At 37.6% G+C, this 26,592-nt stretch overlaps 1 protein-coding gene across 2 annotated transcripts in view; it reads left to right on the top strand.

Moving 5' to 3' along the window:
* LOC138818227 (centrosomal protein of 120 kDa) overlaps nucleotides 1–26,592 on the top strand; it is a 60,261-nt gene that overhangs the window by 10,587 nt on the left and 23,082 nt on the right. For both annotated transcript variants that reach the window (XM_070009244.1, XM_070009245.1), the window contains 11 exons: nucleotides 2,180–2,377; nucleotides 5,113–5,340; nucleotides 6,432–6,648; nucleotides 7,720–7,897; nucleotides 11,233–11,382; nucleotides 12,617–12,799; nucleotides 13,491–13,590; nucleotides 13,677–13,829; nucleotides 14,265–14,354; nucleotides 20,922–21,014; nucleotides 22,630–22,791. In XM_070009244.1, coding sequence (XP_069865345.1) covers nucleotides 2,180–2,377; nucleotides 5,113–5,340; nucleotides 6,432–6,648; nucleotides 7,720–7,897; nucleotides 11,233–11,382; nucleotides 12,617–12,799; nucleotides 13,491–13,590; nucleotides 13,677–13,829; nucleotides 14,265–14,354; nucleotides 20,922–21,014; nucleotides 22,630–22,791 — 1,752 coding nt within the window. The remainder of the gene's footprint in view (nucleotides 1–2,179; nucleotides 2,378–5,112; nucleotides 5,341–6,431; nucleotides 6,649–7,719; nucleotides 7,898–11,232; nucleotides 11,383–12,616; nucleotides 12,800–13,490; nucleotides 13,591–13,676; nucleotides 13,830–14,264; nucleotides 14,355–20,921; nucleotides 21,015–22,629; nucleotides 22,792–26,592) is intronic.

The raw sequence follows: 26,592 nt of genomic DNA, 5'->3' as shown, positions 1-26,592 counted from the left end.
TTTTATGATTTGGAGAGATTGACTAACAATAAACATTGCCATTGTCCTGTGCAAAACTTTCAGAACTGATGGAGGGAATTTTTCCGTTTGCCTCTTGAATCATGTACATTTTGATAAGCAATGTCAGGAACAATTTTTCTCAGAAATACTTAATGCCTGTTGGGTCTGGGATTATATTTTACCTTGCTTGTAAGCTAACAAGTTAGCATGTTCCTTTCATGAAGATGGTAAAAGATTGGAGAGTTTAGTTCTGGATCAAAAGACTATAGTATTCCCAGCACTGAGAGCAACCTGAATATCAGTATATTTTCTTCAGTTCTTTTTACCTTGAATTCCATGTGGGGTATACAGAAAGGCAAGTAAGTGGTTTTATCTCTGCTGAGGAAAATAATGTGGGAACATGCATTATTTTTATTGTAAGCAGTAAGCAGTCTTAGTTTTTTTTTCAGGAAGACATATTAACTTCTCAAGATTACCAGCTATAGAAATGGCCCTGGGAATTGGCCTGGGTAAAGAACAGTCAAGGCCTGTATTCCTGATACTCAGCAAGGATGCTCATGGTATACTGCCTCTTGCCAGCTGTGGCGCAGGACAGCATTTGCTGTTATCCTGTTGTCTTTCTTAACGAGAAGTCCACTTTTCTTGACTTTTTATTGGGTGATAGCATCTGGAATAAATTCATATTTTTAAGAATAGAGATGGGTTTATGGTGCGTGCGTGCGTGCGTGCGTGCGTGCGTGCGTGCGTGCGTGCGTGCGTGTGTGTTTAAATTTACTAGGACTTAAACTCAAGGCCTGGGATCTGTCCCTTACTTTTTCTGCTCAAGGCTTTTGAGGCTCAAGTGGTAGCACTTGAGCCACACCTCTACTTCTGGCTTTATTGGAGACTTACACAGACTTTCTTGCGTGGGCTAACTTTGAACCAAAATCCTTTCATCTCTCTCACATCTCAGCCTCCTGAGTAATCAGGATTAGAGTTGTGAGCCACTAACTCCTGGCTTATGATTAAAATTTTTGTTAGACTTGGCTTTTTTACATATATACACCCCCCATTGACATTTCACAAGTGAAATATGCATTTAGTGACGACATTTTTATTTTACTTAAAAGGTATCTAATTTTTCCCTTCAAGATTATCAGGTTAAGACTCTTTTTAAAGGAAAATTTGACTTTGTCTTACTAAATTCATGCCTACTACAAGAAGGATTTTTAAAAATATTTTTTCTAATTTATTTTTAAAGTAGTATAGAGATGTCATGAGTACAGTGTATCTTAGATAAGAAGGATATGTTACTGTATGTGTTCTTGGGATGTTTTTCCTTTTCCCCTACTTTTCCATTTTACGTACTTTTGTCTGTCTCCATCAGTATACATCTTTTGTACATCTTTTTCTTCATAAAGCTCTGCTTGAGGATTGCCTTAGCTTAGAGTTCTACTTTTTAGGAGTATAGGTGGTTCTCTCAATGTATGTAAACCCATGTGAGTAGAAACTGTCTAGTCAAACATGAATACATTTTAAAATATAGGATAAAAGGAATAACTTACATTTATTGAGTATCTGTTGTATTCAATACTGCACTTTAAATATCTAGGTGATTATTGCTTTTTTACTATCTGAAATAGACTGTAACTTTATTATTATTATTTCTTTTTGCTGGTCATGGAGCTTGAACTCTGGGCCTGGGCACTGTTCTGAGCTCTTCGGCTCAAGGCTAGCACTCTACCACTATTTTCTGTTGGCTGACACATGGAATGTTCACAACTTCTCACTTAATAACATTCTAGTGAACATTTAGGGTCTGTTAAGAATTTAATTTTTTTTTGTAGGATAAATATCTTATTTTTTGATTATATACATCTGTATGTGAGTCTTAGCAGTTCTGAGAAATTATGTTCCAATTAGATGAGGCCTACTTTTCTGATATTAATTCATAGGTTTTCTAGGCCTTTTTTAACTTCTGACATAGACCAGGATATTTTATATTAAATGACCTGGATTCAGATTCTCCTATTTACCATTTATAAAGTGCAGCCTTTGTTGGTAAAGGCTATTAATTTGGTAGAGAATGGTTAATTTTTAAAGACTTTTAAAAACCAACATTATGGGAAGTAATTTAGAGTACAATAGACATGTTCAGTGATTAACAGAGTAATATTCATCTTTTTCTTTGCATGCTTAGCTAATTCCGTGTACCATGAAACTTCCAGAAAGACAACCTGAATTTTTCTTTTACTATTCTTTATTGGGAAATGATGTCACAAATGAACCCTTCAATGATTTGATCAATCCAAACTTTGAGCCAGAGAGAGCATCTGTTCATATTCGCAGCAGTGTAGAAATGCTTCGTGTTTACTTGGCTCTTCACTCTAAACTACAGGTAAGTAATATGGCAAGTTTTTGTTTTGTTTTTTAATTGAAGATGGGTTTTGGATTTGGTCTTGAACTCTATTCTGTTTCAGTAGTGGAGGTCTTTCTGCCATGTTTAAATTTTTTTTTTATGTATTAGCTTAGTTACTGGAATTACAGTTACTTCAGAATTTTAGAAGATAACACTTCTCCACCCAGTTATTGAGAAAAGAGGTATATCACTTATTTTAGTATACTATAGTAGGAAATTTTACCAGAACCTAGAGATGTGGTCACAGGTCATACTTTACATTTCAGATTTACTTTGTTGTTAAAATTAGAGATTATGACAACTTTCTAAAACCTACTCTTGGGTATTTTTTAAACCTTTTTTGTTTGTTTTGGCAGGCCAGAATTTGAGTTTAAGACCACCTACTTTCTAGGCAGGTACTCTACCACTTGAGCTATGCCTCTCATCCATTTTTGCTTAGTTTCCTTCCTTTCTTTCTCTTTCTTTCCCTTTCTTTCTCTTTTTTTTGTCTGTCATGGGGGCTGAACACGGCCTGGGCGCTGTCCCTCAGCTCTTCAGCTCAGGCTAGTGCCCTACCACAGTGCTACTTCAGGCTTTTTCTGCTTATGTGGTGCTGAGGAACTGAACCCAGGGCCTCAGGCATGTGAAGTAAGCACTCTACCACTGAGTCAACTTCCCAGCCCTAGTTGCTTTTCTGATAACATGTCTTAGTGCTTCTCACTTCTTCCTCCAAATACAATCCAGTGATGAATGGACCATACTTTAAGCAAATGGTTATCTAATCCTGTGCCACTTCACTTTTACTGCCTCACTGATATTTGATTAAAAGTAACCATCCTAAAAGATAAAAGAGTAATTGTGTATATATGCTTGTGTGCCCGAGTGTGCATGCACACACACCCCTCTACTGCAGTTGAACCTCCGGGCCTGGGTGCTGTTCCTTAGTTTTTCACTCAAGGCTGATACTCTACTACTTGAGCCACATCTCTGCTTTGACTGGTTAATTGGATTCCTGCCTAAGCTAGCTTCAAGCTACAATCCTCAGATCTCAGCCTTCTGAGTAAATGAGATTACAGGTGTGAGTTACTAGGATTTGGATTAGATTTACTTTTACATAGCATCTGATTTAGAAAATGTTCACACAGTGAGAATGGTAGCACATGCTTTCCACTTGGGAGGAAGAAATGGGGAGGATCATGTAGTTCTAGGTCAACCTGGGCATAAAGTGCAAACCTACATCAATAACTAGTGCAAAAAGGGGCTAGAAGTATAGCTCAAGGGGAAATGTCTGCCAGCATGTGGCCCTGAATGCAATCTCTGGTACCGCCAAATTAAGACAAGTTATACTGAATAATGGATTTACGCTTGTAATCTTAGCCACTTGAGAGGCTAAGATTGGAGGATCACAGTTCAAGGCCAGCATGAATAACGTGGGAAGCTGAGATAGTGACGATTATAGTTCCAAGCCAGCTCAGGGAACAAGAATCCAGGAGACTCCATTTTAGTGCAACAAATTGGGCATGGTATTGTATACCTGTCATCCCAGCTAAGGTGGTATGTTGCTGTGTAGTGGCATGGCTGGGACAAAAAGTGAGACTGTCTCAGATGGCTTTCAGGCAGCGCTTCTGATTGGCAGGCACGAGGTTCAACCCCCAGTACTGCATTAAAAAAAAAAAAAAAAAAAACCTTTTTCATGTAACTGTAACCCTCTGTACAGTATTTTTATGATAAAAAAACATTAAAATTTTTTTTTAAAAAAAGAAAAGATAAAGTTGTAAGTTGGGCCTGTTACCACATGCTGATAATCGAAAAATGTTTAAACTAATTATTCTTCAGTATACTGTTTTCCAAGCCTTCCACCTAGTATGGGAACAGAATAGTCCCATGATAGGCTCCTATTTCTTCTTTCCTTAGTGCAGCTTTTAGCATGTTGAGCTTTTGCCTAGCCACCATTGACTAACAGTACTTTTCATTCCAGGAGCACTGTTTTACTTTTTGGTGTTGTGCCCTTGATTTTATAATACAAAGCCCTAGAATAAAACTAAAAACAATCAAGGTATTTTATGCAGGAAGAAGGCAAAATTATTTGAGGTTTTAAAGTTCCAAATTGGGCTGATCCACTGACTTAATTTTTAGAATTATGTTTGAATTAATGTCAAGGTGGAAGTAGAATCTGGTGGTTCTGGTGGTCCACAACCGTAATTCTAGCTACTCAGGAGCTGGAACCTGAAGGTTAATGGTTCTAAGCCAACCCTGGCAGAAAAGTTTATGAGACTACATGTGGAGACTGTATCTCCAATGAGCCAGCAAAAAGACTGGCTGGATGAATGGCTCAACTCATAAGGTGTCAGCTGTGAGCAAGAAGCTAAGTGAGCAAAAGGTCTGGTGTTCAAAAAATCGGAAATCCACTTAAGGTATTTTTCTATTTAAATTCATATATTCATTTTTTATTATGAAATTTGCATATGCAAAGTAGCATAATGAAATAATAAAGTACTCATTCACTGAAGAGACAAAAAAATGATAATATCTATGTATACCTCATAGATAAAGAAATGAAAAAGAGCTGAGAACTGTTATTGAGTCCCCATTGATCTGTCTTACCACCAGTCTTAACAGTCATGCATGAGAATTTCATTACTCTGTGCAGTCTTTTATAACTTATATTAAGTTTATAGTATTTAAAAAGGAAGAGACAATACAAAGTTGTGTTTTGATTTTTCATTTTGTTTTAGATCCATCTCTGCTGTGGAGACCAGTCTCTGGGCAGTACAGAAATACCTTTAAGTGGATTGCTAAGAAAGGGCAGCACAGAAATCAACCAGCGCCCTGTCACAATTGAGGGAGCTTTTACCCTTGACCCACCAAATCGAGCTAAACAAAAGCTTGCACCTATTCCTCTGGATCTGGCCCCAACTGTGGGAGTGTCTGTGGCCCTGCAGAGAGAAGGCATCGAGTCCCAGGTGAGGAATGACTGTTTCCCTCTTCCCAGCGTCTCCTGTACCTCATTACCAAAGAACCTCAAGAGTTACCTGGCATAACAGTGTCTTCATTCTTAAACAGTAGCCTACATTATATAAGCTCTTTTCTGAATAAAACTTTCAGAAAAGTGCAGAGGTTTCTGCTGTATAGTGTGTGACTGTGCTCATAGCCCACTTAGTTTTGGGACCATCTTCTTGTGTAGTAGAAAATGTTTCCTTCCTTTCCCAGCTTACAATGTTTTTACTCTTAGGAGGGGTGAGGATGTCTGTGTAAGGCTCACGGAGTCATTTAGTATGGGGCAGGCCAGGTGTGTAATGTTTTCCTCAGCTGCCTGTGGCCGGTCTTGTGATGGGATAATTTGGTGTGGCTGGTAGTGGTAACCATTAGCAGAATAAAAGGTTCTCCACCCTGCAAGGAACTGATAAAAGGCAGCACTTGGAGACCTAGTTTTAGAGACTCCGCAGAGGTGGTATCTTTTTGATTTTGACACGAACCCAGCTAAAATAAAAGTTTGGGCTCATTAGAGTTTGTAGCCTCCATAATCGTAGGCAGATTTTGTAGCAGAGATGGGCATTTATTTGAATGTGAATTATTTTTCATTGTATCTCTGCAAAATCAAGTTTAATGTCTTGCAAAGAATCAGTCTATAGGTAGGTGGTAAATTAAAGATAGAAAAGCTGGAAAACAAATAATGGTTTATAGGGTAGTGTAGCAAAGTAAGAAATCCTCCTACTAGATGTCTGTTTTATTCTGTGTAGGATATAGGCCTCTACTATGCTCTGACCTATTCCCAGGGTCACCTAAGCCTGACTTTTCTCATATATCCCTTCTTACCCATTAGGATGTATTTTGATACTCTACTCTTGGATGTATGTCCTTCCTGTTCATCTTCCTTTTTCTGGTCCTAGATGCTATAAGAAAATTTGCAAATTATGAAGAAAAGTAGACTAGGAATATCCAAACTGGGAAAGGAAGCTTGTGGTTTAAAAAAAAAAAACACAACGTCAAGTTTTTGCTTAATTATGAAGGAAAATATTTTGCAAATTATACATTATTTAAAAATTGTTTTTAGTCTTTAATTGAATTAAAGACCCAGAATGGACATGAGCCTGAGCGTTCAAGCAAGAGAGTTTTAACCCCCGTAAAGGAGAGGACACTTGCTGGGCCAAAGTCACCAAGTGTGTCCCCTGCTCCAGCTCGCGACCAGACACCTCCAACCAAAGATGAAGCGACGGAGAGTGAGGTGGAAAGCCTACAGTACGATAAGGAACCAAAACCAAGTCCCAAGGGTAAGGTGTTCTTTTCACACATCTCTGATATGTTAGATTTTGTGATCATCTAATAAATGACTATGAGAACTTCCTTGGGTTTTAAGTAAAAATGTTGCGTATTTTATGAACTGAAAATATGTGATGATATAAGACATTTCAGTTTGAGAAATGTAATTCTTTCAAATAGATTTATTTTTTTTAATGGTGCTGGAGAATTAACCTGAGCCATGCCCCCCAGCCCTTTTTGCTTTATTTTTGGAATAGGGTTTATGTTGCTAGGATGACAGATGTGTGCCACTACATTCAGCTGTTGTTTGGTTTGGGGGGGGAGGGGCTCATTAACTTTTTACCTATGCTGGCCTTGATTTTGACTGCCATCTTCTTGTTGGCTATGTCACAAGTAGCTGAGATGATAGGCATGAGCCGCTAGCCCCAGCTCAAGAAGGTTTTTAACTAGTAACTTAAAAAAAGCAAGTTATCTGGAATTTTAGAGAAAAGAGCTAGTAACTGCCTTATCTTGTAAAGTCATAATTATTTTTGATTATACAGGATCTGAGAATGTTTATATCTGGTTTTATAAAGTTTTTCTATCCATTGATAAAATTCTACCATTATAACTACTAGTATAGAAAGTAATGCTGGGTTAGGAATTAGAAGTTTGGGGTACAAGGTTTATTTGAGTAGCTGTTCTTATTAAGCATCACAATCCAATTAAGTTCTAACTCTTTTGGAACTATTTTATTTGTTCTGGAAATAATTGCAACTTGCTTAAAGAGTGATGTTATTATATCTCCAGTATGGCCCTATGTAGCTAAACTAGGTTCAAACCTGCACTCTTCCTGGCTAAGCCTCTTGACTTTTGGGATTATAAGCTTGCACAGGCATACACCTTTCAGATCTTTATATTATTCTAAAATTAAAATTTAGTTTGGGGTAGGACATTTTAAAGATGTTCATGTCTGTAGTTATAAGTTCATAAAAATAGTCAAATTCCTCCTTGCTTGAAGATAAATTAGATAGCTTTAAATCATCTGAATTTCTTTTGTTTGCTTATTGGTGGTGGTTTTTAAATTTTTGTGTTCATTTTAGGTATTAGTTCTTCTCTACCTGCTTCAGTGGCCCAGCCAGTGGCTCCATCCAATGTTTCAGAAACAGCTTCACGACAGAAGATTGCTGTTCCAGCAACATCACATCATTTTTGCTTTTCCATAGACTTGAGGAGTATCCATGGCTTGGAAATTGGCTATCCTGTCAACTGTATATTAAGGTGTGATTTGATTTTATGTGAGGAGAAATGTCTTTCTTCTGCCTTGGGAAACTGCAGAGAAATGCCACCAAAGAATTAAAACTTTCGTTTAACCTATGGCATGAACAGGAAGTAAGGCAATATTCTAGTGACTGAACTTAAAGTGGCATTGGTGGTATGAAAGGTACCAGTCTTATCTATTCTAATATTATAGTTGTACATATTTGTAATCATTTATTGATGTTGACATTTAAAATGTAGTGCTCTTGAACTTCAGAGGGTTTTTGTTGTAGTTTTCTGGAAGGAAATGCTACAAGTCAAAGTAATGATACGACGGTATCTAATTTTTCCATAAAATAATTACAGTGGGAGGCTTATTTTCCTTATATGTACATATTATAGTTGCAAATCAAAACCATCTTAATGAGTTTACGTAGAATGTCCACATTTGATACATACTGTCAGTTAAATACCTTTATCAATAGCCTGTAACACAGGAATGTGTTTGTAGTCTTTAGCTTCTCTTTCTCATAAATTTCTTTGACTCATGGAATAGCATGTGACATAAAGTGCTTGTTTTCCATGATGAAAGTGAGGAAGGCTCAGTGTCATTAGCTCATACCTATAAGCCTAGTTACTCAGGAGACTGAGATCTGAGGATTGCAGCTCAAAGCAAGTTTGGGCAGGAAAATCCATGAGACTCTTATTTCCAATTAACCACCACAAGGTCAGAAGTAGAGCTGTGGCTTAAGTTGTAGAGTGTTAGACTTGAGCTGAAAAAGCTCAGAGACTGTGCCCAAGCCATGTCTTTTAGGCCAACAGCAAAACGAAAGGAGAGAAAATGTTTTCGTCATCTCAGAATGCTGACATGGAGTCTCAGCAGCTGCACACTGTTCCTGCCTTTCCTTGATGCATACCTACATTCAAGTCTTGCACCTGATTTTCCCACCATCTAATGTTTTCTAGAGTCATTTCCAGTTCCCCCAATACTTCGTTATGAATAATGGAGCTCACACTGAGCATGATTATGTTTGCAAAATTGAAAAACTGTATTTTCCCAGCTTAGACTCAGTTTTGCATTTGACATGTTAAGTGCTAAAAATCTTTGCTGTTGTTTTTTTTATCTGGAAATTCAAGATGGAAAATAGATTTTCTCTCATGGACATAGTTTTTCCCAAAAGGTTTTCTTTATTTCAAAAATAGAATTGCGGGGCTGGGAAGGTGGCTCAGTGGTAGAGCGCTTGCCTTGCATGCATGAGGCCCTGGGTTCGATTCCTCAGCACCACATAAGCAGGAAAAAAAAAGCCGGAAGTGGCACTGTGGCTCAAGTGGTAGAGTGTTAGCCTTGAGCTGAAGAGCTGAGGGACAGCGCCCAGCCCAGAGTTCAGGCCTCACAACCGGACCCCCCCCCCCCCAAAAAAAAAAAATAGAATTACTACTTAATGTCCACTTTTGGGGGGTTTGTTTTTGCCTTTTCTACCCTTTACTCTTAGCTAAGATCTCTGTGCTGCCGCTGTTGCTGGAGGATTTGACTGTAATAAATCTGGAGAAGATGTTAGATTAGATACAGGAGAGGAAGTCTTAACCAAGCCTGTAAAGAAAACATTCACACTTACCTGTGTTTGCTGCTTGCTATCAGGACCACTTGTTTAATCACTGAATGTCTGTGTGATGCCCTGTTACAGTCCATGAGCCACATGCACAACTCAACTTTTGAGGGTGACAGATTCATAAACAAGTCAAATTATGAGAACTGTAGTTCACTTGGTAAAGAAAAGGAAATTGTATGGTTAGGAAATAATACGTAGTTACTGCCCACTGAACACTACATAGAGCTACTTTCCTCTCCTATAGTAAGGCAATAGGAATTGAAATTCTAGTACGTGAACTCCCTCTGACATAGGTTGATGTCAGTAGAATTGGGTAAATAATACAGGTGAACACATAGGAATTCTTTTTGTTGGAAACAATTTTTACTAGAATTTAAGTGGTATTTGATATATGATGTGGTATGGGATTTAAGCAAGCATTGTAATATTTTAATTTGGTTTTATTATCAATACTGAGAATTGAACTCAAAACACTTTATTAGTTGATTCATACCCCCAAATCCATTTTTTTTCTTTTGCTTGCTTGCCTCCCTCTCTTCTCTTCCTAACTTTCTTCCCGCCCCCTTTCCCTCTCTTCCCCCCTCTCCCTCCCTCCCTTCTTTCTCCCTTCCTTCCCCTATCTCCTTTCCCTCCCCTCTCCCCTTTCTTTCTCTCCCACCTCTCCTGCCCTCCCCCATTCCCTCCCTCTCTCTCCCCCCACCCCATCTCCCTCTCCCCCATCTCTCTCTTTCTCTTTCTTGTTTGTTTCTTTGTTTTTCTCAGATATGATCTAGCACTGATGTTGCCCAGGCTAGCCTCAAACCATAATTGTCTTTCTTCCACCTCCCAAGTAATTGGAATTATAGGCATGTACCACCACACCCAGCTATATTTGGCTTTAAATACAGAGTTAGTTTAGCAGTAGTCAGGCATTCTTCATTTAGTTTACTATGGTTTTAAGAAACGAAAAAAGAAATAGTGTGATGTTACTCTGATTCATCTAGTATACATTTGAATTACTTTTATTCTGATTCTCTGTTCAGAGACAAATCATTATGAATTCTTTTATACTGACTAATAAATATCAGGACCTTATTGTCTAAAGGAAAGTAGGTTTAGAGATTAGTTTAGCAGGCTGGGATGCAGCTCAGTGCAAGTGCTTGCCTAGCAAGTGCAATGTCCTGGGTTCAATCCCCAGTACCAAAAAAAGAAAAGACAAAAAATACAGCTAAAAAAAGGAAATTAGATTTAGCAAGCCAGCTACCCTCCCTGCTGTTCAGTTTTCTTGGTCGTCCTGGAGTTTAACCCAGGGCCTTATGCAGAAAAGGCAGATGCTCTGCCCCTGAGCCATATCCCCAGCCCTTCTTCCCATTAGTTATTTTTCAAGTAGAGTATTGCACTGGGACCCTGGCCTACTTAGAGCTGTACGTGGATAACGTGTGTACTGCCATGCCTGGCTTAGTGAAATATAATTGTTGCCTGGGCTAGCCTCAAAATGTGATCCTCCCAATTACATTTGCAAGGCACGCGCCTGGCCCAGCATTTAATGAGCACATAATACATGGCAGAAGCTGCTTGCTTATTTGTGGGAATGCAAAGATGAAAAAGGATGTGCACTGACAAGCAACTCTTAAATTACAGCTCAGCATTCCTATTATTTTTCATTTAAAAATTGGTTATAGTTTTTAAATGGTATAGTTTTTAAATCCAGACGTGAAGACTGCTGTGTAGATGGTACAGTAACACTTTCTGTTTCTTAAATTCTAGGTACTCCTATCCATTCTTTGGAAGTGCAGCTCCTATCATGACTAACCCCCCTGTGGAAGTTCGGAAGAACATGGAAGTTTTTCTCCCCCAGTCTTACTGTGCATTTGATTTTGCAACTGTGCCTCATCAGCTGCAGGACACCTTCTTACGGTAATGTGTATGTTATGTGGATTTTTTTTTGTTTTGTTTTCCCAGGTCAGTACTTGAAAATTTGGTATCTAGACTTAAATCCATAGCACTGTATGAATTTGAGAATCAAACAAATTTACTGGTACTGTAACTGATATTTTCACTTTTACCACACACTTACAGGTTTGTTATAAAATCTGTTTGCCTGAGTTTAGATACTTAAAGTTTGTTAAAAAAAAAAAAATCTGTGATTAATGAGGAAGCTTTAAGTATAGTGGTGTTTTCTTTACATAAGGAGATAAATAAAAATATTTAGCTTTGCTTGAGTCACGAAGTTAACTGTAGTATGTTACTTAATTTCTTTTTTTTTTTTTCTTTTTGCTGGTCCTGGAGCTTAAACTCAGGGCCTGGGTGCTGTCCCTGTGTCCTTTTGTGCTAAAGGCTACTGCTCTACCACTTCAGCCACAGTGCCACTTCTGGCTTTTTCTGAGTAGTTTATTGGAGATAGTGTTTCATGGACTTTTCTGCCCCAGCTGGCTTTGAACCAGTATCCTCAGATCTCAGTCTCCTGAATAGCTAGGATTATAGGTGTGAGCCACCAGTGCCCAAATTTTTCTACTGTTTTTCACATGTAAAAATCTAGCCATTTGAAATAGATGTTCAAAGGAAAATGAGACCTATAAAACATTTTTTACTTTCCACAATTTTGTTTTTGAGTCCAGTCATGGGGCTTGTACTCTGGACTTGGGTACTGTCCCTCAGCTCAAGGCTAGTGCTCTACCACTTGAGCCACAGCATCACTTCTGGCTTTTTTCTTTTTGCTTATGTGGTGCTGAGGAATCGAACCCAGGGCCTCAGGCATGCAAGGCAAGCACTCTACCACTGAGCCACCTTCCAAACCCAATATTTTTTACTTTTCATAGAATATAATAATCCAAATTAATACAGTCCTAAAGGAAAAATGTAGGAGTCACAAATTTTATAACCATTGTGGTAATTACAACAATTTATATATTGCCTAAAAGCAATATAGAAACAAATTAGTTCTTCATGCTGGTTTCCTGTGAAATTGAGCCTTTAACAGTTTTGTTAGATTATTTTCTAGGTAAAAACAGCAAGTCTAACAATAAGTTAGCAATAAGTTAACAGTAAGTCTGACAATAATTTCCTGCCTTAGGGAATGCCAGGATTTTAGTTGAGAAAAGGCTCTAGTGGAGGACTGGCAGATGAGAACTCATGTTTTTCTTTTCCTTAGGATTCCCCTGCTTGTTGAATTGTGGCACAAGGATAAAATGAGTAAAGACTTACTCCTGGGTGTTGCAAGAATCCAGCTTTCTAACATCTTGTCTTCAGAAAAAACTCGATTTTTAGGCTCAAATGGTGAACAGTGCTGGCGCCAAACCTACAGTGAGAGTGTGCCTGTTATAGCAGCACAGGGGTAATGTATCTTCTGCACCGTTTTTTACTTTCATAAGCATTCTGATTAACAAACCCCAGCCTTACTGTTTCATGTCCTGTTTTGGCTGGTCAGGTTTGTTTGTTTGTCTTTTAATTTTATTGCTTGCATTCTGAAGTAAAAAAAAAAATCTTTGTTGCTTTGTATGTCCCTCCCACACAGTATAACCCCTGCTTTCACTGTATTTGATGTCGGTATAATTTGTGGAGGGGAAGGGGAAGGGGAAAAACAAATTGTTTAAATAGGAATACAGATGGACCCATTGCAACAATGAGATGTACAAGTCTTTATGTCAAAAATGAACTTTACAACTTTGGTCCGGGAGAGGAGAGAATGGGAAGGAATGGAAAGGGGAAACAAAGGAGGCTACAATGCTTGATAAGAAATGTACTCACTATCTTGTCCATGTAATTGTAACCCCTCTGTACAGTATTTTCACAATAAAAAAAAACCATACTGCTATAATACTACTACCACTTTAGGAGAAAAACAAAGGAGCATGTGTTTGGGAGATCTTGAAGTCTAAAGACTGTTGGAGTTTCAGCAGCAGAGGTGTCAGGTATAAGTTATGTTGCTTACTCCTGAGTATTAGAGTACTGAATGGAGAAGTAAAAGGGAGAATAACATAAAAGTGTTTCTGTGGCTTTTAAGATACTTTTTATTTCTCTTGTAGGGCAAATAACAGGATAGTAGACCTTTCTTACACAGTGATTCTAGAAGATTATGGACTAGTAAAAATGCGTGAGATTTTTGTCTCTGAGTCTTCATCTCAGGTAAATATAATGGAGTCTTATCAAATGCCTTAAGACGGACTTAATGTGAGAGTGTGATTAAAACTGTGCTTTGTCATCTTTGTTAGGGTTTATCTACTGTACAACAGAAGACGCCTTCACTTCCTCCAGCACCTTGTCCCTCAGAGGTTCAGCTGGAGCCTCGCGAAACTTTGGAATACAAAGCAGCCCTTGAGCTGGAGATGTGGAAGGAGATGCAAGAAGACATTTTTGAAAATCAGGTTACTTTAAAAAAATCTATTCTTGTGTACTTGGTATATATTTTTCCTTTTCTGTTAGTAGGTTTTCTTTCCATATTCTTACCTGTTTTGCTTAGATGTCAACAATGCCTTCTGTTAAAGAAAAACAGAATAAACATTTAAAATGGGACAATTTGGCATAAGACTTTCACTAAATTTTGTCAAAATTAATAGTATATTATTCTTTTAGCTCAGATTCTTACATGGTCTACTCATTTGGAACTTAGACTAATAGTTACTAAAGGAGAGGATTAGAAAACAGAACCGCTTAATTTTCTTCTGCTTACGTGGATGTTGTTTCCCTCAAGCAATTTCTGTTTTTACCAAAAAAATAAAATTCCTGTAAAAATACTAGGTTCATTGTTGATTTGAAATATTTGGAGTTTCTTTTAACAACTCTGTTTTTACCCCTGGTAGTTGAAGCAGAAAGAATTGGCTCATATGCAAGCTCTTGCTGAGGAGTGGAAAAAAAGAGACCGGGAAAGAGAATCGATAGTGAAGAAAAAGGTGATAACTTGTGGAAACTTGAGGGAGGAGGGGAAGAATTCTAATGATAATACCTTGTACCTGCTTTAAAGAAAACCTTTGGAAAGAATAGTCTGCATAATGGATTGTATGGACATAGGTGAGGTAGATGGATAAGTCAGATAACACTGTGATTTTATCTTTCTACATTTTGAAGTGGTAGATGTCTTACACAGGACTTTAAAAACAAAAAATATTGCCTCTTTTATAAAAAAGAAAATAGCACATTTTAACATATATGTAAAAATTACATTGTAACCTGTAAATGAATAAAAAGCACCCCTTTTTTTAGCTGTTTTTAAGAATTCAATCATGAAATAAGGCCTTTTTTTTGTTTTTTTTGTTTTTTTAAATGAAAACAAGACGTTTTTATGACTTTTGTTTGGTAGAACATCAGTACCCTTCAAAATCCTACTCTTAAAATACAAATTCTTGTGTTTACAAAGTATTCACAATTTCAGCCTTGTTCCTTATATTCTAAAACACAGCATCTATCTCCTTACGAAGTGATCACAAATAACAACTGCCCAAGGGAAGCCCTTGCCTGTCGGGCATCCACCTATCCCATGCTGGCCTTCCTTTTACTTTAAACTAGTTGGATCCTGTTTACCAAGGGGCTAGTCTGCAGTTCTAGCTGCTGCATCTATCTGTTCTGTTTTGAAAACCTCGTCCATATTGTATGGGTATGACACTGATATGATGGGCCAGAGACTGATAGGATGCCTCCTTGAACTCAAGGTTTCTTTTCTGTTAGCAAAGCCAATCTTAGTGAAGGAAGGCAGGAAAGGAGCTCAGAAACAACAGGGCTCTGGACACCAGCTGATTTTACCATATCAAGTGACACAGTAAAAACAAGTCTTCACATTATATAGTTAGGACCTACTGCAGAGATATGCTTCAGAAAGAGATGCTCTGGTAGGAGGATGGGCGGGAGGCCAGACAACAGGCACTCTGAATCCTAAGTCTGTGCTGGGTGAAGTCCCAACCTGCTGGTGTTGCAGATTTGCAGAGTACTTTGGCCAGTGGTTCCATCTAGGGCCTGCTGATCTAAGTGATGCAGCTTTTGACCTCTGAGAATAGGCCCCCAACTGGTGGGAAAAACAAAGGAAGATGAGCATGGTGTAGACAAGGTCTGCACATCTGAAGACAAGCAGACATTGGCACTGGAACCAGAGCTGAAGTGTATGCAAGAGCCCTGTGAGGCCATATTTTCTGGTATAGCACATACCAGCAGAAGACTAGGGACTGCTTGTGAAGCAAAGGGATAGTGCTCAGGTGGCTGCAATTAAATAACAAGTGTTAAAGCCTTTGTTTTCTTTCTTTCTTTTTTTTTTTTCTCTGTTGTGGGGCCTGAATTCTGGGCCTGGGTGCTGTCCCTCAAGGTGAGCGCTGTACCACTTGAGCCAGAGCACCATTTCTGGCTTTTTCTGCTTATGTGGTGCTGAGGAATCGAACCCAGGGCCTCATGCATGCAAGGCAAGCGCTCTACCACTGAGCCACCTTCCCAGCCCAAAGCCTTTCTTTTTTTTGCAAAAGAACTCAAAAGCAAGTAAAGAGCCATTGTTGGCCTATCCTACCTCTAAAAGGTGCTCCTGACCTTCTGCCAGGGGGTGGTCACTCTCATATAGCAGCACGATTGTATTCTCGCTGACCAGCTGAACCACAGGTGTGCTTCTGCTCCAATGGAGTTAAGCAAGAGCATGCTGGCCCCATTGGATCCACCTTTGAATGTGTGGACAGAATGCTTTCTGCAGGGGCTGCCCAGTGGTCTATACCAAGCTAGGCCAGGGCAGCAGCAATGAGTCTGTGACCCAGTTTTAGACGTATCTTTTTGTTTTGTTTCGTTTTTGGTTGGTTGGTTTTTTTTGTCGGTCGTGGGGCTTGAAATCTGGGCTTGGGCACTGTCCCTGAGCTCTTCAGTTCATAGTGAGCACTCTACCACTTGAGCCACAGTACCACTTCCTACCTAGATGTATCTTTTAAAATGATCATCTGAGGATTTATTCTGGAGGAAGAGAGGGGGAGGCTAGCCCAAACAAAAAGTATGTGAGTTTTATACTAAGTAATAAGTACAGAACTCATGTATTGCATATTAATGGAATTCTAGAGCTCTGGGCAATATGTTAATGTTCTGAAGATAAGTTTATCCTTGAATCATTTGTTCCATGATAGAGTCCTTTTAGTATTCAGGTTTGCAAAATTCAAATAATGATCAAATTTGGAAAATTAATAAAATTGGACACATAGTGACGATTTCAACTTATGACATAACTGAACATAGTTTTACAAGAAATAGTTATTTTCAATAGAGTCAGGCAAAAAAAAAATCAAGTTGAAAGTTTCTGTTTGTTACCTAAAATGGTAATAGTGATTTTTTTTTTTTCTGTTGGGAATTTATTCCATCTATACAATTATTTCCTCCATCCGAGCTTGAATTCATGAACTCTGAGCTACTAGGAACTCTAATCAGAATAAAGATGATGGTGGATGCCTAATAAGTATTTGAACTATTTATTTGAATTAGTCATATTGGAAAAGTAGACTTGAATTTACCATTTTCTTTCAACCAAAGTGCATTTTGGGACTAAATACTTCATTTGTCTTAAAGTGCCCTATTTTGAAAGAACATTATCAGCTAGGATATGTTAACATCCATAATTGGTCTTAAATAATCTTAGAAGCCACTGTAAAATCAAGTTAATAGGGAGAAACAAATAGTTCTTCAATATGAGATGTTTAAAGTAAAATTCTCTGCGAATCAACTATAGAATTTTATGTGCATAATGTTTGAGTTGTTTCTGAAGGTTGTTAGGTCTATGTGTAATTTCTTTAATACTTGGAAAGTGTGCCTGAAGGAGTATGGGTGTACCTGATCTCTGCTTTACATGGTACTGCCTATAGTGGTCTCATCTATGAGCACTCTCAGCCCCCGCCCAGAGGAGGACATCAGTCCTACATAAGAGATTGTGAGGAGGCTTTCGTAGATAATACAAGTACCTCGTTGCTTCATTTATAAGTTACCTCCAGTGCTTTTGATGGGCTTTCCACACAAGCAAACAAAGTTTTATTTCAGTGTAGGACTATTGCATTAAGAAATTGTGCATATTTTGATGTTAGATGGGAGGACAAAGTGTGTTCAAAATATAAGGTGGGATAGGTTGACAGGGGAGGGACAAAACTGGGAGAAAATGAGGGAAGAGATGACACTGTTCAAAAAGAAATGTACTGACCTATGTAACTATAACCTCTCTGTATATGACCTTTACAATAAAATACATTTAAAAAATGAAAATAAAAAATTAAAGTTTAGACTAGATTATGTGATGGCTTTTCTAGCCAGTATTCAGGAGTGAATGAAGTCCTTGTGACCTAACATGCCCATTGTTGGTAAAGAATTAACTTTCTCTCGTGCATCTATATTGGTAGAATGATATACCATCTCCAGAAAGAAAGATAGTTAATTTTCTGTGCTCTGTGGTGCAGATGATGAATCCTAGTTGAGAAAGATGGAGATTTGAGAAACACTGTTGTTGTTTTTAATTTTTTATTGTTAAGATACTATACAGAGGGTTACAGTTACATGAGCAAGGTAATGAGTACACTTCCTATTGAGCATTGTTACCCCCTCCATAGTTTTCCCCTTACTATCCCTTCCCTCCCTACCTTCCCTGAGGTTCTTTTTTTTTTTAATTGTGATTAAGTGATTACATAATATCTCAAATTTCACAGTATTGTGGAATAATGATGCTCATTTAAAGTCACAAGTTCATTCTAACTTTCCTGGAGCAAATTGTCTATCACAGTCTATAACATATAACGGTGTACATATATACACCATACATGTGATCAGCAGCATGGGGATATTTAGTAGTGGTTCTACCAGATGAGTGGGAGTTCTTTGGAGAAACACTGTTTTAAAAGGATATTTTTATTTAGATAAATAAATAATTATTTTAGTCATTCTGATAGAAGAGTAGATAGAAAAGAAGAAAGTGAATATTAAAGTCAGGGAGACTTGGAAAGCAATATTTATAAATGAAAATGGAAGCTGTACATGAATATAAGATTACAGAGAAGGGGGGTGGGTATTGAAGAGGATGAAAGGACGTTTGAATCCTTATACCTTGAGGGGTCCTCAGTGCTCCCCTGTAGTCCTGGTGTGTCCCTGGTCTGTTCATTGTCTGACCCTCAAGAACAGTGAATCCACACAGGTTGTCTCTTCACAAACTGTCCTCCTTCACCTTTACCCAGTGTGAGCTTTTTAAAAGCTTGCTTAACTTGGCTTTCCTGTGTTCTCCTACTATTCTACTAGATCCATCCTCTACATATTTTGGCTTATTCCTGGAACCAGTCCTTGACTATATTCTTTTTCTCTATATAGACTAACTCCTTTGGTGATCTAAGCATTATGTAAATCAAATCACTCACCTCTGATAAACACCTCTTTCCATTTCCAAATTTAGCTTCTGTCCTGGATTCTATACTTGGCTATTTTACTTCTATTCTCTAGAAATTTGTTCCTTTTGATTTTTTCCATCTTAACAAATAATACTGCCTTTTATTCATTTATTTACTCAATGTACAAACTAATTCACCCTTAATTGTCTTTCATGTTATACCCATTTCCTGGCCCCCTGTACCTTGTTATATACATATTGGTCCAAAAGTGGAGCTTTTAAAATATAAGACAGAATAATGTATTCCTCTGTTCAGAACTCATCATACTGCGCCTTATACTTAGAATAAAATGGGAAATTCTTAGTAGAATGTGCAAGTCCTTGCATGGTCTCTGTCCATTTTCTCCCGTCAGTCTGTGCCAACCACTCTGACCTTCTGGTTGTGCCTCAGATATGCTGAGCTACCTCTCTCCTAAAGATCTGTGAAACACTTTCTTCTGGAGCTACAATTTGGTCTCTGCTTAGAATAACTTCTGAGGCCTTCTCTGACTACCACATCCAAAATAATGCCCCCCTTTTGTCCCCTGGCACTCTGTTCTCATTCTTCATAGCATTGACTGGTATTAAATATGCACTTGTGGCTTGCATAGTAGATCACCCTTGTAATCCTAGCTACTTGGGAAGCTGAGAATCATGTTTTGAGGCCAGCACAGGCAAAAAGATCATGAGATACCCATCTTAACCAAAAGTTAACTTAAAAAGTTAGGTAGGTAATGTGCTTCTGCTATGGGAGAAGTGTAGTCCAAGCCACCAGGGGAGAAAGCAAGACCCTATCCAAAAATGAAAAGGGTGGAGGGAGTGGCTCAAGTGATAAAAGAGTGCTTGCCTAGCAAGCACAAGGCCTTGAGTTCAAACCCCCGTGCTCCCAAAATAAACAGCATTTGCTTATTTATATTTTACCTTTACCAAGAATACAACCTTGTTTTGCTTGGTGAATGTTAAATGTATAGAATGATTCCAAGTTTTTAATTTTTTAAGTTTGTGACATGAAAAATAACAATGTACAGCAAATATTGTTTAGGTTTTCAGGCCTGAAACTCTAGAGGAGATTTGACTTTGTAATACAAATTTGGGAGTTCTTAGTATATGTGATGGTAGGAAGATAAGATCGCCACCTAAGAGGCCTCCAGAAGCAGAACTCTGGTGAGAACCCAAATATTTGAATAGTTGTGATAATGATTTGGTTAAGGATGGAAAGCATGCTTAGCATGTTTTTAGATACACCAAAAAAGTAAATGGTACAATTAACAGAACATCATTTTAGAGGACTTAATAAAAATGACCTAGATTCTCCATTTTAAAGAATGTGGGAATAATAATGTGACCAGTGATGGAAATAGGTGTTTATTTTGGAGAAGAAAAAAGACTAAGAAGATATTTGGCTGTTACCAGATTTGAATACAGGAAGATACATTTTCTCTGTCCATGTGTAGAAATAGGGTTAAATGGACAGTAGCCCTCTGAGAAGCATCATACCAGCCATTTATTGGTGTAGCAAAGGGATTGGGATGTGCCCTCAGACTAGATAGTGACAAAAGCAAACAATTTAATTTAGAAAGTTCTAAATTAAAACACACACACATGCACGCATGCACACGCATGCGTGCACAGGCAAGAGGAGAGCCCTACAAGGCTGTGTATGTAGATTTCGTACACTGAATTGGACTCTGGTCCTTAAAAGCAGACTTCTTTGTACCTCAGTTTCTTCATGTCTACAAGACCAAGCAGGAACTCTGTTCCTGGAATGTAGTAAAAGATAAGTTCTGAAGCAGTAGAGAATTGATTTGCAGCTGGCTGTCCAATGTAGTAACTGGATTAGTTAAAAAAATGAGTGTGATTAAGAACAATACTGGAAGATTTAGGAGCTTGGCTTGACTAAGCACTCTTGACTACAAGCATCTTTTTGAGACATTTTTTAAAGACAGTCAAACAAATGCACCATTGTGTTTTCATTCCTTTTGAATGAATATTTTGAGTTGAGGCATGTACTTTGACTCTTTCCAATTCTTAGGTCCTATTTCAATAAAATAATAGGTGTTTCAGATTTTCTGTATTTTGAATAAGAGAAGTAAATAACTTTTTTCTGTTTTAGGTGGCTGAATATAGCATTCTAGAGGGAAAACTTCAAAAAACCCTAATTGAATTAGAGAAACGAGAGCAGCAGCTGGCCAGTGCAGAATCCGAGGTACTTCATTCACCTATCATATCTTTATTTTACTGCCTAAACATTATACCATTTTTTTTTTACTTTATAAATCATGGAAATTGTTTTTCAGACATTATAGGGAAAACTGATACTCACTAAATAAAGCATATGTATTAGAACATTGGGAATGGGCCGGGTGCTGGTGGCTTACACCTGTAATCCTAGCTACTCAGGAGGCTGAGATCTGAGAATTACAGTTCAAAACCAGCCTAGACAGGAAAGTCCATGAGACTTTTGTCTCCAATTAGTCACCAGAAAACTGGAAGTGGCATTATGGCTTAAAGTAGTAGAGTGCTAGCCTTGAACTAAAGAGCTCAGAGACTGTGCTGAGGCCCTGAGTTTAAGCCCCATGACCAAAAAAAATTTTTTTTTTTGATGGGAATGGGTAGAAAAATGTTTGTTATTTGAAGTAGTCGACCTTCTTTTAGCCACTGGGCTAACTTCTTCCCATAATAGGAGTTTTTGGTTTACTTCGCCATTATGTGAAAGGGTGGATAAACATGGAATTCTGAGCCTAGTGTGGCAGTGTAAACTCCATACTCTCAGGGGGCTAAAGCAGGAGAATCATGAATTCAAAGCTAACCTAAGCTAGATAGGAAACTCTTTCTCAAAACATAAGAAAGATTACATCCTAACAATTAGCATTAAATTAGGTCTTAACTAGATTATATTAAAAAAAAGTTTTTCTAGAAATGAATTTAAATAGTATTATATTAAATTTATATGTCCATTCTCTAACCATAATATTTCTTAAAAATTTGGGCAACCACCCTAATCTGTCTAATTTCTGAAATTTCTTTTTTTTTTTTTTTTTTTGGGTCCGGTCGTGGGGCCTGAACTCTGGGCCTGGGCGCTGTCCCTCAGCTCTTCAGCTCAAGGCTAGTGCTGTACCACTTGAGCCACAGCGCCACTTCCGGCTTTTTACTTTTTGCTTATGTGGTGCTGAGGAATTAAACCCAGGGCCTCAGGCATGCAAGGCAAGTTCTCTACCACTGAGCCACCTTCCCAGCCCTCTGAAATTTCTAAATGATTTAGGGTTTAAGCTTAAATATATCTTCTTAAGTGCTTAGGCAAAGAATCAACAGTTTCTATAATTAAAAAAAACAAAAAACCTCAGGCATGTTTCTTTTATATAATTGTACTAAAGTCTTTATCCAAATGGGAATTTTCATTTGAGCTTATACAGGTTATATATGGATTTTTTATAGTTTCATATATTAGTATTAAGTGATAAACAATTTTAATCATTGTGTATTTTTTATTGTCTTTAGTTTTACAATGGTGTTCAGTTCAATAGATAAGTTTATAAGTACACTGCATCTTGGTCAATGTCACGTCTTCCAATCTTTGTCTCCAACCCATAACTTCATGGATCCATTTTCTCATGTGTACATTGGATATAATGACTGTATTCTCCCACCCTTCCTTTTTCCATTAATCTCACCATATATTTAAACATTGATTGTCTAAACATTAACTCTCTAATACAAAGAAGTATTCTGAACACTTCACTGATGGTAGTGATGATCAACTGTTTCACAGTATGACACAGCTAGTAATAGGTCAACCTGTTAAGGATGTTTTTGTTTTTAAGGTTCAAAGGGAGAAAAGGGAACTTCAGTCTGAACGCGAGCGGAACCTACAAGAACTTCAAGACTCCATCCGTAGAGCCAAAGAAGACTGTGTTCACCAAGTGGAGCTGGAGAGGTTGAAGACTCGGCAGATAGAAGAGGATAAACACCGGCTTCAGCAGCAGGTGCTCCAAAAGTTGATAAAATTCACTGATTTAGACCATTAATCATATGCATTAGACTAGATTCAAATTTATTTAATCTTGGATCTTGTTTTCTAAGTTAAAGCTTGGAATAATTTTTTTGCTCTTAAAACTATTTTTTTTGGGGGGGGGGGGTGGTTTCCGGTTGTGGGGCCTGAACTCTGGGCCTGGGCGCTGTCCCTCAGCTCTTCAGCTCAAGGCTAGCACACTACCACTTGAGCCATAGCGCCACTTCCGGCTTTTTTCTTTTTTGCTTATGTGGTGCTGAGGAATCAAACCCAGGGCCTCATGCATGCAAGGCAAGCGCTCTACCACTGAGCCACCTTCCCAGCCCCTCTTAAAACTATTTATGTGAAACTGTCCTGTATTTCAAGTGACTACAATATAAAATATTTTTCTGATAGCTTTTTGCAAACGTAGATATTCTTGAGGCACTGGATCAAATTCAGTTAAGAACCAGATTTTATGGGAGAATTATTTATTGCACACACCATTTCCTTACCTAGTTTGCTTTCCATCCCGGAGCTCCAGCCAACCAGTTGTTTAGAGAAGCCATCAATGGTTTAAGTCACCCAAGTACAGTAGGAGTTTTCCATTTCTTGCTAAAATTTCCTGTGTACACTGTTGTCACTGTTTTTCTCTATTCTCGTCTTCTATGTCTTGCTTTCCTCAACCCACTGGCATTGATTTAGGGTATTTCTCATGCAGTCTTCCTTTGTCTATTAAACGTTGAACTTACTCCAAAGTCAGGGCTTGCTTTCTGGTTGTGTTGTTGTGCTTTCCCTGAGATAGGGTCTTGCTGTATAGCTCAGGCTGGCTTTGAATTCATGACTCTCCTGCTTCCACTGCTCAAGTTGTTGAAATTACAGGTATGTACTAACACACTGGCTCTCAGGACTTACTGTTTACTACAGTGTATGTCCATGACTTCAGAGAATCTGTACATCTGGTACTTCCACATGAATATTTTCAAGACTTTTCCTTTACATTCTTGTCCCATGAATTAATTGCCTTTTTGATATCTTTACTTAGAGCTCCTAAAAGCATTTTAATTCAGTTTGATCTTCTCATCTGTACCTTGCCTTCCTTCCGTAAGTGTTCTTTATTTTAGTGATAGGCTCATCCAGTTTCATGTTGCAGCACGTATTTTTGAAATTTTGGACTCATGACACCTTCTTACAGTTTTTCTGTATCTTCTGCCATTTATAGATAAAGATCTGAATCATTACCTTATCTACCAGCATCTGCATCATCTGAACCCAGCCTGTCTCTCTAACCTCATCTCTCCTTTTTCCCTCTCTGCTGTGTATTCTCCAGCCACACTGGATTCCTGTCAGGGCCTCACTGCTCACTTCCCCAGAGAATTTTGTGTACTGTATTGTCTGGACCTTGTGAATTCTATTTTTTTAACATTATACTAAATTTTATTACAAAGATCAAGTCCTCTAAAGTATACAGAAAGAAATACATTTATAGCAATAAATTCATTCTGACTTTTGAGATTTCTGCAATATTGAATACCTTAGAAAAATGTGGAATTCATAAAGTTTTGAGAAACAAAGCTTCTACAACCAAAGATTACATTCAGTCATATTTGGAGGTCACATAAAGACAAACTTAAAAAATACAGAATTAACATGGTTTTTAAAAAAACAAAGGAATTGAGAAATGATCATGAATATTAAATACAGGTAAACTAAATTACTAAAACAATTATACAAAGGTAAAAGCATTTACCAAAGTTAATTATTAATAGAAAAACAACTCTACTTACATTTGCTAATCTATGATTTTATCCTTTTTTTGGTGGGGGGTGGTCTGGTAGTGGGGCTTGAACTCTGGGCCTGGGCGCTGTCCCTCAGCTCTTCAGCTCAAGGCTAGCACTCTACCACTTGAGCCACAGTGCCACTTCTGGCTTTTTTCTTTTTGCTTATGTGGTGCTGACGAATCGAACCCAGGGCCTCATGCATGCAAGGCAAGCGCTCTACCACTGAGCCACCTTCCCAACCCTATGATTTTATTCTTAAGCTAGACAAGTCAAAGTATATATACACAAATATTCTTAGTATTGTTGTTTATAAAACTGAAATGCCTTCCTGGGGCCAGTGGCTCATGCCTGGAATCCTAGGTACTTAGGAAGCTGAGGTCTGAGGGTCACAGTTTGAAGCCAGCTCAGGCAGGAAAGTCTGTGAATCTTTATCTCCATTAAATCACAGGATCATGTCTTCCCCTCACCCACCAAAAGAAAAAAAACAACAACCCTGAAATGCCTAAACTAACTTGAATATTCAAGAAAAACAAATTATATCAACATATTAGAATATATTTTTTAACTGTAGATCTGTACATATAAAAATAGAAGTGTATGACAACAGACATGTGTACATGCATACATATATATGTGTGTATATATGTATATACACATCACCTTAAGCGTTAACAGTATAGCATTTTTTTTTTAATGGACACTGGGTTGAACTAACATCCTTGTGCTTGCTAGGCAGGTGCTCTGTTTGAGCCACATTATAAGTCTTATTGGAAATTTTTATAAAATATAACAAAGCCATATAAACAATAAACTCTTGAAAACATTCAGAAAATGACTGTCAGTTCCTTCACAACTTTTCTGTCTACCTCCTGTATTTTTAAATCTAGTTTTTCTCAAATATTAACTCTTCACTTAAATTTAAATGTCTACTTTTTGAAAATAAGATCAGGTCAAAAAAATAAACCCCAGACTCTAAAAATAGTCACTTTATAAATATTAACAAAAATGAGGACCTACCATGTCCACATTTACGTTTCCTCTTGTCAAGTATAAGATCTGAATTCAAATTCCAGTACTGCCAAGGTGAAAAATAATAATAAATCAACAAATAGATTTTTTAAATTATATTTTTATTACTTTGTGGTAGTTTTACAAAAGGGTTACCATTCACTGTGTCAGTTTATGAGTACAACTATTCATTCTTTTAATTTTCAGTTAAAGCATTATTATCTCAAAAATTCTTTGAACTCTAGTTATTATTAAATGTTGTCATGGACTATTACTTTAGGGTTATTTTTTTAGGATGTATCAGTTTTAATTTTCATTAGCATGATAATTTTATCAATGTCAGATTGTTTCATAGTAACTCTGTGGTTTAACCATTATATGTCTGGAGCCCAGACTAATTTTCAGCAGTGATAAGGACTCAGATATTTGCAGAAAAAAAAAGAGATGAAGCTATTAAAAATTAAGCTTATCTTTCTTCTAAAATACCACTGTTGATTAAATATGTCTGACAAGTGTCTTCAGTGTCTTCTGTCTTGAACAGTAGCTGACAGCAGCTTAGGGTCAGTGACGGTCCTTTTATTTCTGTGGTTATAAGAATGAATTTGATTGTTGCTATGGGATTCTGATCTAAGTTGTGAAAAACTTGTAAATGTAAGCAGTTATCAGAATCACTAGTAGTGTTGGTATAATATTAGGTATATTACTTTTGTTGTTGTTTAAAACAGAAGAGAGGTGCTTAAGAATGGTTTGAACTTTGGATATTAAAAGAATTAAACTTCAGAAAAGGGAATCACAAAATAGGCAAAGGACAAAGGGTAAACAGTGCAACAGCGATACAAGACACTGTGTTGGAAATGAACTTTTACAACTTGGGGCAGGGTGACAGAACAATGGAGGGGCTAACAATGTTCCACAAGAAATGTACTTGTTACCTTAATCGTGTAACTGTGACCCCTCTGACATCACCCTTACAACAACATTAAACGATAAAAAAGAATTAAACTTCA

The sequence above is a fragment of the Dipodomys merriami genome, unplaced genomic scaffold (genome assembly GCF_024711535.1).
Source record: "Dipodomys merriami isolate MVZ:Mamm:240054 unplaced genomic scaffold, mDipMer1.0.p SCAF_72, whole genome shotgun sequence".
NCBI lineage: Eukaryota > Metazoa > Chordata > Mammalia > Rodentia > Heteromyidae > Dipodomys > Dipodomys merriami.
Note: the sequence above shows the minus strand (reverse complement) of the source record. Positions and strands in the feature narration are given on the sequence as shown.